The sequence below is a fragment of the Saccopteryx bilineata genome, chromosome 1, assembly GCF_036850765.1.
Source record: "Saccopteryx bilineata isolate mSacBil1 chromosome 1, mSacBil1_pri_phased_curated, whole genome shotgun sequence".
NCBI lineage: Eukaryota > Metazoa > Chordata > Mammalia > Chiroptera > Emballonuridae > Saccopteryx > Saccopteryx bilineata.
In genome coordinates this window covers 182,792,173-182,809,574 of record NC_089490.1, presented here as the reverse complement: position 1 = coordinate 182,809,574, position 17,402 = coordinate 182,792,173, and the positions used below count along the sequence as shown (strand labels likewise).

Below are 17,402 nucleotides of genomic sequence, written 5' to 3'. Positions count from 1 at the left end.
ACAACTTGCTCAAACCGTTTGAGCCATGGCTGCAAGGGGTAGGGGAGTGGGGGAGAGAGGGAGAGAGGGGGAGAGAGGGGGAGAGAGAGAGAGAGAGAGAGAGAGAGAGAGAGAGAGAAGGGAGAGGGATGGAGAAGCAGATGGGCGCTTCTGCTGTATGCTCTGATCGGGAATTGAACCCAGGACTTCCACATGCCGGGCCAACGCTCTGCCGCTGAGCCAACTTGCCAGGGCAGCAATTACTAACTAAGTACCATCCCCATAGAATATAGGAGGCTCTACAAAAGGTAGTATTTCTTTGGCCTCTAGTTTCTACTTCTCAAACTGCTGGGTGCTGTTAAATTCACCCATTCCTGTCCTACCCTGAACGTTTTCATACAAATAAGGTTTAAATGAGAAAATGATATACCCAAGACTTGAAAAGTTCTTAATGTGCTGCTTAACTTAAGGCTTCATGAGAATGTTGGGTAGCAACATGATAAAGGGAAAAATACACTAAATTTAAAATTAAAAGACCGAGCTTGAATTCTGCCTTGGAAAATTGTAGTTTTATGACACTGGGCAAGTTACTCACTGATCTTGCTCATCCTCATTTCCATCATTTGGAAACTGAGGCTAATGGTACCTTGCAGAGGATTATTGTTAAGTATTCAATTAAATAATGGATGTCAGGGTATATCTAGCAGAGGATTTGGAACACTACAAAAAAGGGGCATGGTACAGCCAGCTACCGTGTTGTGTGCACGATAAATATTTAATAAATATATGTTTGTTATCATTTAAAATATATCTATGCTATGCAGAATCTGGTTTTGAATTACAGAGCTTACATCATTGATGTATGTTAAACATTTTTGGGATGATAGCCAACCCTTTGAAAATACTTATATTAAGCTTATATGATAAAAAATTCTACCCAAATAAGTAAACAGCAGTAAAAGAAATCTTATTAACGACAAGTAAAGCAGCTTGGCTTGACAAGTCAAAGATAAGCTTCACCATCACATCCTCCAGCTGAATAGTGTAAGGAAAAAAAATACATGCTGTCTGCCTCTTGGGAAATTTAATTGTCCTGATCTTGGCAGGAAACTTACAACTGTTGTATTTATTTACAAAACTTTGCATTCCCAAGGGAAGAGGTTATATAAATATTATGGAAAAAGAATTTGCAACATATGGCTGGGTCCTCAGGCCCTGCGTCGCTCTTGCCAGGGTCCTTCCCAGGGCTGGCTCCTCTCCAGGCACTCCCAGCGGGCTGGTTCTGTCTGAGGGGCCCTCCTGGGGCCACCGCATGACTTCCCATGATGAGAAGTTTCCCCTGCTTCCTTTTAACACTCGAACCTCCACCTGCCCGAGCACAGGAGCCAGCCTCACAGCAGAGCACAGGAGCCGGCCTCACAGCCGAGCACAGGAGCCGGCCTCACCCAGTCTGCTCTTTTCTGGCTCAGATAAGACATCAACGTATGTGTCTCCCTCTTTCTCTGTCTCCATCTCCCTCATCCCATATTACCCCAGCCCTACTGCGTTCCATCTCCCACCCGGCCCCACCTGCCTTGCCCTCTCTGTGTTTCACCCCGTCTCCACACACACACATGCACGGCCACACTGACCCCAGTAACTTACACACCGGAAACTGAAACAGCCAGCGCTATTCAAGATACCCTAGGATGGGTTTAGAGTCTCCTTCCCTTCTGATTTTTACTCACCCAGGAGCATCTCCGAACCAACAGAATCTTCAACCACGTTGCCAGGTGGGGTGGGTAAGACATCATCATCAAAACTGATGAGGTCGATGTCCCCCAGAGGCTTGCTTTGCAGCCCTGGAACTGGGGGGCTGGCTGAGGGCCCTTCGCCCAGTGACCTGAATGCTTTGGCCTGTGACGCCACCGAGAGTCGGGGAGGAACAGTGATGGGTTTCAGCAAAGCCTCCGGGCAGGTGGGGTTTTCTGAGGGGACCGGTTTCTTCGGCAGCAAAGGCCGAGGAGCTGGAGTAGGGGCCTTCTTCCCACCATCGGGGCTCTCGGCCACAGGCCCTCCTCCCAGAATCTCATGATTAAAACTCCGTGTAAGGCCAGGATTTGGTTTCTTTGGCAACTCAGGTTTGGTTACTGGGGTGCTCCCCAGGTTTTGGGGTGGAGAGTGTGGGGTGAGCCCTTCCCCCGAGGCCACCGTGAGTCTGTTTTCATTCCAGGAGTCCAGTTCTCCGGAAGCTCTGTTAGCAGCTGGTTTGGGAGCCACGGCGGGCTTCCCTGAGGAAACAGCAGGCCTTGGGGGAAGTGTGCGGGGAGCGATCTCGGGCTTCTTAGGCAGTCCAGAGGGTTCCGGATTTGTCGGACTATCAAATGCTCTGATCCTTGAAACAATACTATTTTGGCTTTGTTCTGCATTCATAATGTTCATCACTTCCTGACAATCCAAGTCGTTGGTTCTGTCCAACAGAGACTGGGGTTGGCTTGGGGGAGACTCCCCTTCTGGGGCTGCTGGGCTGATGTTCTTGTGATTCTGCTCTTTAATGTGAGTATCTCTGGCTACTGGTCTGAGGTTGTTTTTTGATCTTGGTCTTGGCACTGGGCATCTTGTAGCATTGGAGTTTTCTGGACAATTCTGTTCTTCAGAAATGTCAAAGACTATTAAAGGCGCCACACTGGTCGGAAGATCTCTGGCTGAGATCGCTGGGGAAGGCTGAAGAGGTTTGAGAGGTGCCTGTAGTGCTGAGAAGACCAAAACAGACAAGAAGAAGATGCAATCTTATCATTTTAAAGAAAAAAATGATAGAAGATACACAGATTTTTAAAGACATACATGCAGAGTATCAAGAAAGTTTGGTTTCCTTGAGTAGTAAAACTTAACTCCAAAACCAGTGGGCAAGTGTTTATACTCGGCTTCCTGCAGGAGTGTTCCAAGAACATTTATCCATATAAGAAATAGTCATTATGTAATATTTTAAAGCCCCGTTAAATGTCAGATTCTCAGTAGACTTAACATGTGAACCATTTCTCTCTTGCTGTCAAAATTCCAACAATTCTTGGTTTACTTTTCCAAACTAAGTTACCTTCAGCTGTTATCCAAATGCAACGCTTTTAAAAAGCCTAACAGGACAACCACCTTTAACATTCTATCAAGTTTAAGTTGCTAAGTATAATATCCTTCCCAGTGGGAATAAAGGGCATGAGCAGTAATGCCAACCACGAGTTAAAAGGATGATGTTTTGTGATATGATCCAGGGTGAGCCCAAGGGACGGGGCTTCAGCTCCTAAGAATGAGCTATTATCATCACAGCAAACCCAAATAAAGAAACCACACATGTTCACACTGACTGGGAAGCACAGCTCCATAAATTATGTACAAATTGAAAATTATTTCAAAGGTAGAGCCTACTGATTACTTTCCTAGAAGTAGGTCAGAATTAGGGAAGACAAATTACTTGCATTACCTTGAGGCAGATGGTTGTCTATTTCTTCTGAAAAGTCCGTCTGAGTTGCAGAAGTAATAGTATGCCTTGGAGAGGCAGCAGCATTATTATTATTGGTAGTGTTAACTTGAACTTGGTTGATTTCTTTTATGACTTGTTCATAAGATGGTGGGAGCTGTAAAACAAAGACTGAAGATTTTAGATATCTGTGGGCAACAGCCAGCATGTTAATGGTCTCACTGTTTACTCTTTGAACTTCATCATTTTAAACATTAAAGGCAAAGAGATAACGTGGTATTTATTCACCTCTGCAGGAACCAGCTCACTGGGCCTCCACGGGCCTGCTGTGGAGGAGGGGGGAAATCCCAGTCCTGGGGGTGGGGCTCCTGGAAACCATGAGGCTGGCCTCAGGGGTTCCGCCGCCACAATGGTGATCTCCGGGCGCCTGGCAGAGAGAGGGCTCAGTGAGGCTCGGCAGGTGGATAACAAGCTAGTGTCTATTTGCGAATGTTCACAGATTCATGAAAACAACCACCACCTCAAAAGTTACACAAGAACTTCTACCATAGTCACAGGAATGAGCTGTCACTGAGAGTACACCCAGGCAGGCTTCAAGGGTTCAAATGGCAGTCATCCTCTATGATTTTGTGCTCGAACATTTAGAGAGGTGCCCTAAGCACACTTAGCTCTGCCTTGGTTGATAAGAATGTGGACTAAGTAAGGCCCATATGAGCTCTTCATTCCAGAGCTCTGCTATCTGGCCCACTGCACAAACAAATAAATCGCAAGGTAGAAAAGAGCACACACAGGTCAAACAGACTTGTTTAGTTTTCTGTCATAAAAAATGTAATCAGAAGTGACAGCACGTAAACAGAATGTCCTCTTCCTCCTCACTCCACTACTGTCACAATTCATGTTCTCTTTAAGTGTTTAAAGTTTACATGTTCACTTCTAGACCTTGACATGTGTGCCTGAGTGTCTGGTCAGTTTTGTATACAAATTTGAAGATTAATCTTTAATACTGAGGAGCTGTCATAATTTAGGCATGGCTTCTTGCATCATTCTCTTAACCTGATTCTAGTTTCAAGTTCAAATCTTCTCTTCGATCTGATTTCCTAACAAACACCAATTGTGTGACTCTGAGTAAATCAATCAACCTCTCTGGGCCTCAATTTTTTTGTATTAACAAATAGGGATGATGATACCTGCCCTTCCTTTCTATAACACTATATGGAAAATAAAAACAAAAACAGAAAGCTTTGTCATTATCAAAACTGTGCATGGACACACTCTCCTGCTAGTTTGTCAAATAGTACAACTTGCTCACTGAATGGTATTACCTAAGAACCTCTGCTTATAGCTTCTCTAACTAAACAATGAGTTACTAATTAATAAATGTTAACCGCTCTACATGCATTAATCTTATGACAGCTTTATTAGGTCTGGTTATCTATCATCTATATATTTATCTACCAATCAATCATCTGGTTTGTACTATTTTAATGATGGGGATATCAAAACTAAGAAGGGTTAAATAGCTTGCCCAAAGTCACATGGTAAGAAAATCAAGTCAGGATTTGAACTTGGGTAATATCTCACTCTAAAGTCCTTGTTCTTCACTCCTCAATACTATACTATAAGAAATTTGAGGCAAACTAAGATGGCAGTGGAGTAGGCAGACGCACAGACTCCCAGCTCACACCACCAAACTGGATTACAAATTAATTTAGGAACAATCAGCATGAAAAACCAACTCTGTACTAAAAGAACAGGTCTCAAAAACCAAGGAGCAAAGAAGAAGCCACACCGAGCCTGGTAGGGAGTGCGGAGGTGCAGTAGGGCTCCCCTGCTTCCAGAAGCAAAAGGGAGGTGAGGCTGAGAGCCCAAAAGGGCTCTCATTACAAGGAGAAGAGCAGAGAATATTGCTCACAACCACTTGCCTGGGGACCTGGGAACGAGGTGGACTGAGAGGACTGGCTTGTTTTCCAAAAGGAAAGTGGGGAGAGAGAGACAGATGGTGACAGGCAGAGGAATGCACGGGATGACTTGAGAAGCTGACTCGTCCAGTGCGGAGGTGGCCATAGCTGGGGGAGGGGCTGATCCCTCCACATAGCACAAGCCTAAAGTGGTTCCAGGTGACCCACCTCCAGAAAGCTCTCCAGCTCCAATCAGCGCAAAAAGACACAGCTGAAAACAGGAAGTGGGGAGGAGGGGCAGTAACTTAGGTCTCCAAGGATATCTGAGATAGAGCTCCTCCTACTGAAGCTGAGAAAGCACTCCACTCCCCCGGAGAGTAGCTGGCAGAGTCTCAGAAGTTACAACCACCGCATTCCTGGATATACTTTCAAATAAGCCACCTGCTGAGATCAGCAAATAAGATTATCACCAGATTAAGAAAACTGAGAAGAAAACGAACAAATCAAGACTTCAAAGCAGCTCTACTAGGTAAGAAGACCACAACTGGAAAAAGCCTACAAGTCATACATAATAGGAAGGCAGGAAAGCATAAGTCATATGTTTCAACAAGATAAATCCTCAGAAAAAGTCCTGGATGAATCAGAAGTAATCAAATTACCGGATGAAGAGTATAAAATAATGATTGTTAGGATGCTTACGGATCTCAAAGTTACAATGGATGGACTTAATGAACACTTCAATAAAGAAATAGTAAGCATCATAAAAAACATGGAAATCATAAAGAAGAACCAGACAGAAATTACAAACACAATATCAGAAATAAAGACTACACTAGAAGGAACTAAAAGCAGGCTGGATGAAGCAGAGAATCGAATCAGCAACTTAGAGGACAAGATAAGCAAAAGCATAGAAGCAGAAAAGCAAAAAGAAAAGAGACTCAAAAAGTCTGAGGAAACTCTAAGAGAGTTCTGTGACATGAAGAGAAACAATATCACATAATAGGTGTTCCTGAAGTAGAAGAGAATGAACAAGGACTAGACAAGCTCTTTGAAAAAATTTTAGCTGAAAAATTTCCTAAATTGATTCAGAAAAGAGTCACACAAGCTCAAGAAGCAGAGAGAACCTCATTAAAAAAGAACCCAAAGAGACCCATACCAAGACATATCATAACCAAAATACCAAAGCTAAGAGATAAAGAAAGAATATTAAAAGCTGTAAGGGAAAAATAGTCAATCACCTACAAAAGAACACTATTAAGGATAACATCCGACTTCTCAACAAAAACACTTGAGGCTAGAAGGGATTGGCAAGAAATATTCAAAGTAATGCAGAACAAGAACCTATAACCAAGATTTCTTTATCCAGCAAGACTACTGTTTAAAATTGAAAGAAAAATAAAAAGCTTCCCAGACAAAAAAAAAACCTCAAGGAATTCATCAAAACCAAACCAATGCTGCAAGAAATGTTAAGGGGCTTGCTGTAGACAGAACAAAGCGGGGAGGGGGGAGGGAATATATATATTATATATAAAAAGAGAAATATAGATTTAAAGAAAAACAATGGCAATAAACAACTACATATCAATAATAACCTTAAATGTAAATGGATTAAAAGATCCAATCAAAAGACATAGGGTAGCTGAATGGATAAGAAAACAGGACCTGTACATATGCTGTCTACAGGAGAACCACCTCAAAACAAAAGATACACATAGACTGAAAGTAAAAGAATGAAAAAAAGTATTTCATGAAAATGGAAATGAAAAAAAAAGCTGGGGTAGCAATACTTATATCTGACAAAATGGACTTTAAAACAAAGGCTATAGGAAGGGATAAAGAAGGTCACCACATAATGATAAAGGGAGCAATCCAACAGGAAGAGATAACCATTAAAAATATCTATTCACCTAATATAGAAGCACCTAAATATATAAAGCAGATTTTGATGAACATAAAGGGAGAGATCAACAGCAATACTATAATAGTAGGGGATTTCAATACCCCACTAACATCAATGGATAAATCCTCAAGAAAAAAGATTATCAAAGAAACAGCAGAATTAAGGGACACACTAGATCAACTGGATTTAATAGATATTTTCAGAATCTTTCACCCTAAAGCAGCAGAATATACAATCTTTTCAAGTGCTCATGTACATTCTCTAGGATAGATCACATGTTAGGACACCAAAAGAGTCTCAACAAATTTAAGAAGATTGAAACCATATCAAGCATCTTCTCTGACCACAACGGCATGAAACTAGAAATTAACTACAATAAAAAAAACTGAAAAACACTCAAACACTTGGAAACTAAACATGTTATTAAATAATGAATGAATCAACAATGAGATCAAGGAAGAAATAAAAAATTTCCTTGAAACAAATGAAAATGAGCATACAAGAACTCAAAATCTGTGAGATATAGCAAAAGCAGTCCTGAGAGGGAAGTTCATTGCATTACAGGCATACTTTAAGAAGCTAGAAAAAGCTCAAATAAACAACTTACTCCTGCAACTAAAAGAGCTAAAAAAAGAACAGCAAGTAAAGCCTCGAGGAAGTAGAAGGAAGGAAATAATAAAGATTAGAGCGGAAATAAATAACATAGAGACTAAAAAAACAATACAGAGTATCAATGGAACCAGGAGCTGGTTCTTTGAAAAAGTAAACAACATCGATGAACCTTTAGTGAGGCTCACCAAGAAAAAAAAGAGATAAAATTAGAAATGAGGGTGGAGAAGTAACAACTGACACAACAGAAATACACAGGCTTGTAAGAAAATACTATGAAGAACTGTATACCAAAAAATTAGACAACCTAGGTGAAATGGACAAATTCCTTGAAAAAGACAATCTTTCAAAAATCAATCTGGAAGAATCAGAAAACTAAAATAGACTGATTACAACAAATGAGATAAAAACAGTTATCAAAAAACTCCCATCAAACAAAAGCCCAGGGCTAGATGTCTACACAGGAGAATTCTACCAAGCATTCAAAGATGAACTAACTCCTATCCTTCTCAAGCTATTTCAAAAAAATTCAAGAAAAGGGACAACTTCCAAGCTCCTTTTATGAGGCGAGCATAATTCTGATTCCAAAACCAGGCAAAGACAACACAAAGAAAGAAAACTATAGGCCAATATCCCTGATGAATTTAGATGCTAAAATTCTCAACAAAATACTAGCAAACCGGATCCAGCAATACATGAGAAATAACATACACCATGATCAAGTGGGATTTATTCTGGGGAGGCAAGGCTGGTACAATATTCACAAATCAATTAATGTGATTCATCATATAAACAAAAGGAAGGACAAAAACCACACGATAGTATCAATAGATGCAGAAAAAGCATTCGATAAAATCTAGCACCCATTTATGATAAAAAAAACTCTCAGCAAAGTGGGAATACAGGGAACATACCTCAACAAGATAAAGGCCATCTATGACAGGCCCATAGCCAACATCATACTTGATTGGCAAAAGTTAAAAGCAATCCCTTTAAGATCAGAAACAAGGCAGGGGTGCCCCCTAACACCACTCTTATTCAATATAGTTCTGGAAGTCCTAGCCACAGCAATCAAACAAGAAGAAGAAATAAAAGACATCCAAATTGGAAAAGAAGAAGTAAAACTATCATTATTTGCTGATGATATGATACTGTACATAGAAAACCCTAAAGTCTCAGTCAAAAAACTACTGACCTGATAAATGAATTCAGCAAGGTGGCAAGATACAAAATTAATACTCAGAAATCAGAGGCATTTTTATACACCAACAATGATCTGTCAGAAAGAGAAATTAAGAAAACAATCCCCTCACTATTGCAACAAAAGAAAATAAAATACCTAGGAGTAAACTTAACCAAGAAGGTTAAAGACTTGTACTCAGAAAACATTGATAAAAGAAATCAAGGAAGATACAAACAAGTGGAAGCATATACTGTGCTCATGGCTAGGAAGAATAAACATCATTAAAATGTCCATATTACCCAAAGCAATTATAAATTTAATGCAATTCCTATTAAAATACCAAGGACATACTTCAAAGATATAGAACACATATTCCAAAAATTCATATGGAACCAAAAAAGAGCACGAAGAGCCTCAGCAATCTTAAAAAAGAAGAATAACATGGGTGGTATCACACTTCCTGATATCAAGTTATACTACTAGGTCACCGTGCTCAAAACAGCTTGGTACTGGTATAACAACAGGCATATAGATCAATGGAACAGAACAGAGAACCCAGAAATAAACCCGCACCTTTATGAACAATTGATATTTGACAAGGGTGGTAATAGCATGGAGTAAAGACAGTCTCTTTAACAAATGGTGCTGGGAAAATTGGACAGCTACCTGCAAAAAAATGAAACTAGACCACCAACTTACACCATTCACAAAAAAAAAAAACCCTCAAAAGAGATAAAAGACTTAAATGTAAGTCATGAAACCATTAACATCTTAGAGGAAAACATAGGCAATAAGCTCTCCGACATCTTTCGCAGAAATGTATTTGCTGATTTATGTCCCTGCATGGGGGATATAAAAGACAGGATAAACAAATGGGACTATATCAAACTAAAAAAGCTTTTGCACAGCTAAAGACAATATGAACAAAATAAAAAGGCAAACCACACAGTGGAAGAACATATTCGACAATACATCTGATAAGGGGTTAATAACAAAAATTTGTAAAGATTTTGGAAAAATCAACACCAGGAAGATAAACAATCCAATCAAAAAATGGGCAAAAGAAATAAATAGACACTTCTCCAAAGAGGACCTACAGATGGCCTATAGGTATATGGAAAAATGCTCAACATCATTAATCATTAGAGAAATGCAAATTAAAACCACAATGAGATATCACCTCATACCAGTCAGAATGGCGCTTATCAACAAAACAACACAGAATAAGTGCTGGCGAGCATGTGGAGAAAAGAAAACCCTCCTGCACTGCTGGTAGGAATGCAGACTGGTGCAGCCACTGTGGAAAACAGTATGGAGATTCCTCAAAAAATTAAAAATCAAACTACCTTTTGACTCACTTTTAGGAATATATCCCAAGAACACCACATCAACCATTCAAAAGGAGAAATGCACCCCCAAGTTTATGGCAGCATTGTTTACAATAGCCAAGATCTGGAAACAGCCTAAGTGTCCATCAGTGGACGAGTGGATTAAAAAGCTATGGTACATATACAGAATGGAATACTATGGGGCCATGGAAAATAAGGAAATATTACTTTTTGCGACAACATGAATGGACCTGGAAACTATTATGTTAAATAAAATAAGCCAGGCAGAGAAAGAAAAATATCATATGACCTCCCTCATATGAAGAATCCAACGAACAATATGAACTGAGGAGTAGAATAGAGAAAGACGGGATCAAAGGATCCAGAAGGAAAGTGGACAGAGGGAAAGGGGATGATAGGCTGATAGGATGGGATGAGAACAGAAATGCAAATCCTAGAGGGAAGGGGGGAGGGCGTTACAGGGAGGGGGGATAGGAAAGTTGTACTGGGGAACACGGGGGAGGGGAGGATGTATTCGGGGGGACACTAGAATCTATGTAAATACAATAAATTAATAAAAAAAATTTTAAAGGTTAAAAAAAAAAATTGAAAGCTGGGAGGATGCCTTATAAAAAACCCATCCATCTACTTATCCATCTGTCCACCTTTCCACCCATTCTGCCCTTTATCTGTCTATTTGTCCTTCCTTCTACGTATCCAGTGATGCAGTTCCTCCTCCTACCCTTTCTCCAGCAAGCCGTCTAGACAATTATTCATTCAGTTATCTATCTATCCAGCCTGCCTACCTTCTTCTTTTCCTTCCGTTCAATTTTCTATCATGTTATCCAGCCATTTATCTATACAACACTTAATGAGTATCTTTAAAGCACAATGCATTTCTTTGAAAAAGTTCCAATAATACTTTACATGTAGCAGTTGCTTAATAACATTTTGAAATTGACAGCAGTAAATACAATAGTTACTGTTAAAAGAACACTTTCAGGCTTGTATTGCTTCTTCTCTCAAGCAAATCTTTATCATTCAAACTTACAGATTAATTCAGGAAATGTATTGATGAGGCAGAACACTGTGGTACACTGATTATGAAAGAGAATTATTTAACTTGCTAACTGGTAACACACTTTTATTTCATTATTAGCAGAATATATGCCCTCTATTATAAATGTGACCATACCTCCTATCTCGATGAAGCTCACTCTGAACAGAAGTCCGAGAAGCTAGAAAAGAATACATTATTGATATAGCACAAAATTAGTATATCCAATAAAGGTTTAAATTTTTACAGGTATATTATTGAAAAAAATATAGCTAGAATTTGACATCATACAGAATATATGATTTAACATCCACAGTAAAAAAGCAAATCAAAATGATCTTTTCATATGGTCTACTATGGGCAATCTCCACATTATGTATGACATAGGTTCTATAGGTTTGAAAATGTTTAAGTATTTACATGCACAGGAAGGTAAAAATAAATACTGTGTTAAGACAAACATCTATTGCAGTTGCATTTAATAGGTAAGTGTACCCTTTCCAACTTACATACACATTGAACTTAAGAACAAACCTACAGAACCAATCCCACTCATAACCTGGGGATTGCCTCTATAGTTAGTTATACATTTGAATTCATAAGAAAGCATAGATCTCAAAAACTCTCCAAAACACATTCCGAAGATCTAAAAATACTTTAAAGAATGAACAGAGGAAAAAAAGAGTAATAGACAGAAATTGTATTATTGTAAGAGCATTACAATGACATGAAATAACAATGGCAGAAAAATTTGTTAAATATCTATTCTGACCCATGACTATAATTTTGTAATGTTTGTCTATAACTCTATTGTAAAGAGAAAGAAAGTGGTCAGATTTTCATCTTGTTTCTGCCTTTTCTGGAGTTTTACCATCTTTAAGTTGTTTTAGTATTTAAAGTAAGAGATAATAAATGCAGAAAATGTTCAAATCACTTTTATAAACATGGTTACAGCAGACATTATCATATACACAGCACTGACTTTTCCCTCAAGCTTCAAACTCACAAAGCTAGATCATTTGAATTTTTCCCAAATTTTATTTTAAAATTAAATTATGCCTTAGATGATCTGAAAAACACATCCCATATATGGTCACATATTACACATATGTGTGATGGAGAATAATATCCCTATTTTCGAGGAACATATTCTACAGATATCTTCTTAAAAACCTTCAAATACCATACAGGAATGATCTGTACACAAACAGGAGTGTGTTTCAGATAGTCACTATTTCTAGCAGGTGCCCTCAGATCGCTTCAATACTCTGATTCTTCAATCTTTTTCAATTCTTCTGATTTGTAAAGGTTGAAGATATGCATCTTTTTTTCTTCTTTCTTCCTCCTGTTAACTTCTGATTCTCTCGAACAAGGAGGCGAACGAACCTGGGGGGGGGGCAGGGATGGAGGTGGCGGGGGATGCGATTTAAGCTGGGGCTGGAGCTGTGACAGCCAAATCTACTCAAACCCGTGGGTCTCAGGTTGGAGGATGTCCTCTAGTCACACCATCAACTGGTTTGACTTACACTTTTATCAACAGTTAAACCAAGCTGAGGCGCATCTCATGTACTGGAATAAAAGGACAGAGAGGCTAAAGCTCTTGAGTGGTGCGTCTGATTCATAAGCATGGTTTCATTAAGGCAGAGGCTCACTAGGCATGCTGCAATCACATCACCATCACCACTAAAGCCAGGATCAGCAGATACAGCACTTGTACAAGACATCATGTTATTTATCGTCACAAACATACCTCTTCCACGGGGCATTTTTGCTGTGCACTATTCATGAGTGCTAAGGGAAAAAAAGAAGGGGTTATAGAAGAGGAAAGAGAGAGAAAAGAATGAACCCAGCTGCTTATGCTCTAAAAGGAATTCACAAGCAAGACTGTCTTGCCATGCCACTCTGCATATGTTTATGGAAAGGAGAAGTTGAGGAACCATGGCTTCAGGAAGTAAAGAGCATGCTGTGGCAAAAAGACCTATCTGTATAGATCAGGTATCCACACACACAACCACACTGCAGTAAAAATAAATAAATAAATAGATAGATAAATAAATAAATACCGCCTGCCTACAGCTTTTAACAGTGCGAAAAGATCTAAAAGCCATTTTGCAAAATCAATTTGCTACTTTGACAGGAATCAATATTAAAGTATAAATAATAGTTAAAAGGAAATTCAGTAGTCAGGTTTACATGCCTTTAAAGTCAGTGACTTTTCACTTGATTTTGCCCTTGCACAGGGGAGGTCCTTAGGAATAGGCGCCCCCTGGTTAGCAGAGGGGCACCCCCACTCTGGATGCCTAAATGAGAGGCGGGAAGGTCTCCCAGTCACACTCCCAGATCTCAACAGCGGTTCAGAAGCTCTGCTTTCCCCTCTCCCTCTTCAGCTCTGATTTTTTCCCCACATTCACTCATCTATGAACTCTCTTTTCTCTCTTGATCCTTATAGAACGACTGGCACTTTCCGTCAGTGTTGAACATGTTTAGCAGCTGGAAACACCTGAGATGTTCACAGCAGATTTGCACATAGTATCTCGTACTCTTCCTGTTAATTCTTAAGTAGACACTTAATCCATTCTCACTTTCTCAGATTACACAGATTTGATGTAGTTGTTACCAGGAAAATTGAATTTGCCACCGAAGCCCACACACGGACCAACATGTTCCGTTTAACGCCTGCCACAAGCTGCTATTCTCTCGTGAGTTTAAGATGAAGGCCCCAGAATAAAGGCAGTGTTTTCAGTTAAAGTTATCGAATCATTTTACAGAGTTGTTTTTAAACTTTTCTAGCTCATATGGTTAAATTCTAGGTACAGAACAAACTTATATTCAGCTTTTGATAAAAGCCTGTGATCTTGGCCTGACCAGGCGGTGGCGCAGTGGATAGAGCGTGGGACTGGGATGCGGAGGACCCAGGTTCGAGGCCCTGAGGTCGCCAGCTTGAGCGCGGGCTCATCTGGTTTGAGCAAAGCTCACCAGCTTGAGCCCAAGGTTGCTGGCTTGAGCAAAGGGTTACTTGGTCTACCGAAGGCCCATGGTCAAGGCACATATGAGAAAGCAATCAATGAACAACTAAGGTGTTGCAACGAAAAACAGATGATTGATGCTTCTCATCTCTCTTTGTTCCTGTCTGTCTGTCCCTCTCTCTGACTCTCTCTGTCTCTGTAAAAAAAAAAAAAAAAAAGCCTGTGATCTGGCTTTGCAATATTAGTACCATTAAAGACTCTGCCTAGTTTCACCAGGATCATAAGCATGAAAGGACTCTCAGAGATCAACCTACTCCAACCTTACAGATGGGGAGACTGAGATACAGAGAGGTTAAATGAATTATCCCAGGGCACACAGCCCATTACAGGGAGGGCTGGGAGCAGTTTGTTCCTCGAAGCAGTTTAACTCCTTGTGGAGCCCGGAATGCCAGATGCTTGTCCTGATTCTAAATAATTCAAAAATATTGATTAAATGGTGGTCAGAAGAAATAAACATACAAAAGGATTATTACATTACAAGCATCTTTGCTACACTCCTTACCAAAGAAAATCACTATAATAAAAAATAACTAACTATAGTTGCTTCAGACGGGGTGTGGTTAGATGATGCGTGTGACATGGTAATAAGAACATCCATGCAATGGAAGGCTCGGGGCCTTGGGGTCAGAAGTCTAGGGTCATAGCTAAACTCCGCCTTGTGAAGCCATTTAACCTCTCTGAGACTCAGTGTTCCTACCATCTATAATAGGAGGTTAGCACCTACCACGCAGGGCATTATTTTATAATATTATGTGAATAGTTCCTGACTTAAGTAGGCAATGAATATTAGCTATTTCTGAGTTTCAGAGGATAATTTTCTTTTAAAGGTAATGAAAGAAAAAGCATGAAATTCTAGATAGATCCAGTAAAAACACTTTAAGATCTTTATCCAAAATCTTTAAGGCTCATAAGAATAAATGCAAAAAGAAAGTTCTCAAGGCTTGATTGGAACTAGAATTTAAAATATAACCAATTAAGGAACATTGTCCTAAAAATGTGATAAAGTATTTCTTCTTGCCAGGATTACATGATTAAGTCCAGGATAGTAAAGCAAACATTACAGCGGGTTGGGCAGGACAAAAGTCGTAGACGACTTTTCTTACAGAACGGGCAAAAGGGGAAAAGAGAAGGGATGCCACGATTATTCTTCATTCTGTATTTACACGGCATCATGTAAGGGTCTGTTTGGCCTTCTTACCTAAACATCACCCCTAAGTACAACCAACTGCTATTTTAGTGTATACAAAGTAACACATTAGAACTAAAAGACAGCTGGGTTCCCCAAAGCAAGAGTTTCCCCATTGTTCCACCTCCTCTTGCCTCCTGTCTGCTTTTCTCCTCTTCTCTCTGGTTCTGATCGACCACTCCAAGGATTCCTCCCCTCTGCCTCTTCCTAAACAGTCTGTGAACGTATTCAAATCTCCTCTGCTTGATCTTCAATCTTTCTCAAGCTACAACCCTTTCTTCTCCTATTTACCGCCACATTTCATAAAAGGGTAGCCCAACCCAGCAGTCCTAGCTTCTATTATCCATATTCCATCCATTGTTCAAACTGAAGTGTGGCTTCTAACTTCAATGTCTGCAGACTTCACCGCTGACCTGAGTGCCACGTACGATGACGGATTCTCGGCTGCCTTGTGCCTCACCTTGCTGCAGCCCGCAGAGCTATTTGTGGCTTACTTATTCCTTTTGAAAACCTCACTTCCCTTGACCTCTAACACAGAGTGGTCTCTGAGTTTTTCTATTACTCTGATCTTTCTTTCTCAGCCTTTTTTGCCCACTCCTTCTTAGCTGCCTTCTCCTTAAGCCTTGCAAGACACGGGGCCTCCGGGTAAGCTTGACCCATCCTGAAGGATCTGTGGGAAGTCAGGTACAGGTTACAATCCCCAACAAAGAAGCCCTGAAACCCAAGAGAGGGAAAGGTAAGAAGCCAGAGAATAAGGGCAGGGGCCCTCTCCTCAGTAGGGCTGGGTTTCTGGGTCATGCATCTTTTGCCCTGCAGCACCTTTAAAGGCACAGCTTAGTCCCATCACTGTTCCCCAAGACACGGTCCTCTGTCATCTTCTTTATCCTCTACACTTCCTCCCTAAATGGTATCTCCAGGAAGAAATTCTTGCCTAAACTCCAGACCCTAATTATAATGACCTCCCTAGCCCTCTCTCCCCCAACTCCCACCCAAGGGCTCTAAGACATGTGAAGCTGTCATGAATTTTTTATTCTCCTGTCTGAACTCCCCTCAACATAAACTGCGACATTCCCAATTTTTATAATTCACCACCACGAACAACAAAAATGAGATGTGGAGAACTGCAGAATACCCTTACACTCTATTCATGGCAATGAGTTCAAAGGCACACTCTTCACACACAGCCTGTGGAGATCCTGAACTCATACTACATATCACAAATATGTTTCTAAAAACAGTACATATCCTCCTTAGGGTGGTGATCTTAGCTCAAATAATGTAAAGAACATCCCAAATCCTTGCCTTATCTTTTTTTATAACAGGTAATCCATGTTCTATTTGGAAAAGAGATATTTGCAGAGATTTTTATTTAAAAGGATGTTAAAATCCTATACACCAAGAGCATGTTTAAAGCTTTAACCAAGAGTTAGTAAGTATGAATCTACCATTCTGGAGAGAATTCTATTACTGCACTTCTATCCTATATGTGGAAGTGTGAGCTGATCTCCATAGGCATTTTTACTGTTAAATAAAAATATTGTGGAGGCCCTGGCAAGGTTGCTCGGTGGATAGAGTATTGCCCCGGCATGCTGAGGTTGCAGGTTTGATCCCTGGTCAGGGTACATATAAGAAGCAACCAATGAGTGCACAACTAAATGGAACAACTAAGTGGAACAATGAGTTGATGCTCTTTTCTCTCTCTCTCTCTCCTTTGCCTCCCTTCCTGCTTCTCTCTCCTTCTCTTCCTTCCCCTTGCTCTCTCTCAAATCAATGGAAAAATGAAAA

General features: G+C 40.2%; 1 protein-coding gene across 7 annotated transcripts in view; it reads right to left on the bottom strand.

Moving 5' to 3' along the window:
• Window positions 1-17,402, bottom strand: part of SH3D19 (SH3 domain containing 19) — a 191,305-nt gene that overhangs the window by 54,174 nt on the left and 119,729 nt on the right. For 5 of the 7 annotated variants that reach the window (XM_066280934.1, XM_066280902.1, XM_066280893.1 and 2 more), the window contains 4 exons: window positions 11,544-11,586; window positions 3,719-3,857; window positions 3,434-3,587; window positions 1,707-2,711 (listed from right to left, as the gene is read on the bottom strand). In XM_066280934.1, the coding sequence (XP_066137031.1) occupies window positions 1,707-2,400 (694 nt within the window). In that variant the 5' untranslated portion in view covers window positions 2,401-2,711; window positions 3,434-3,587; window positions 3,719-3,857; window positions 11,544-11,586. Of the gene's footprint in view, window positions 1-1,706; window positions 2,712-3,433; window positions 3,588-3,718; window positions 3,858-11,543; window positions 11,587-13,155; window positions 13,197-17,402 lie in introns of all 7 variants that reach the window. The other 2 variants (XM_066280917.1, XM_066280909.1) reach the window with 1 other exon arrangement.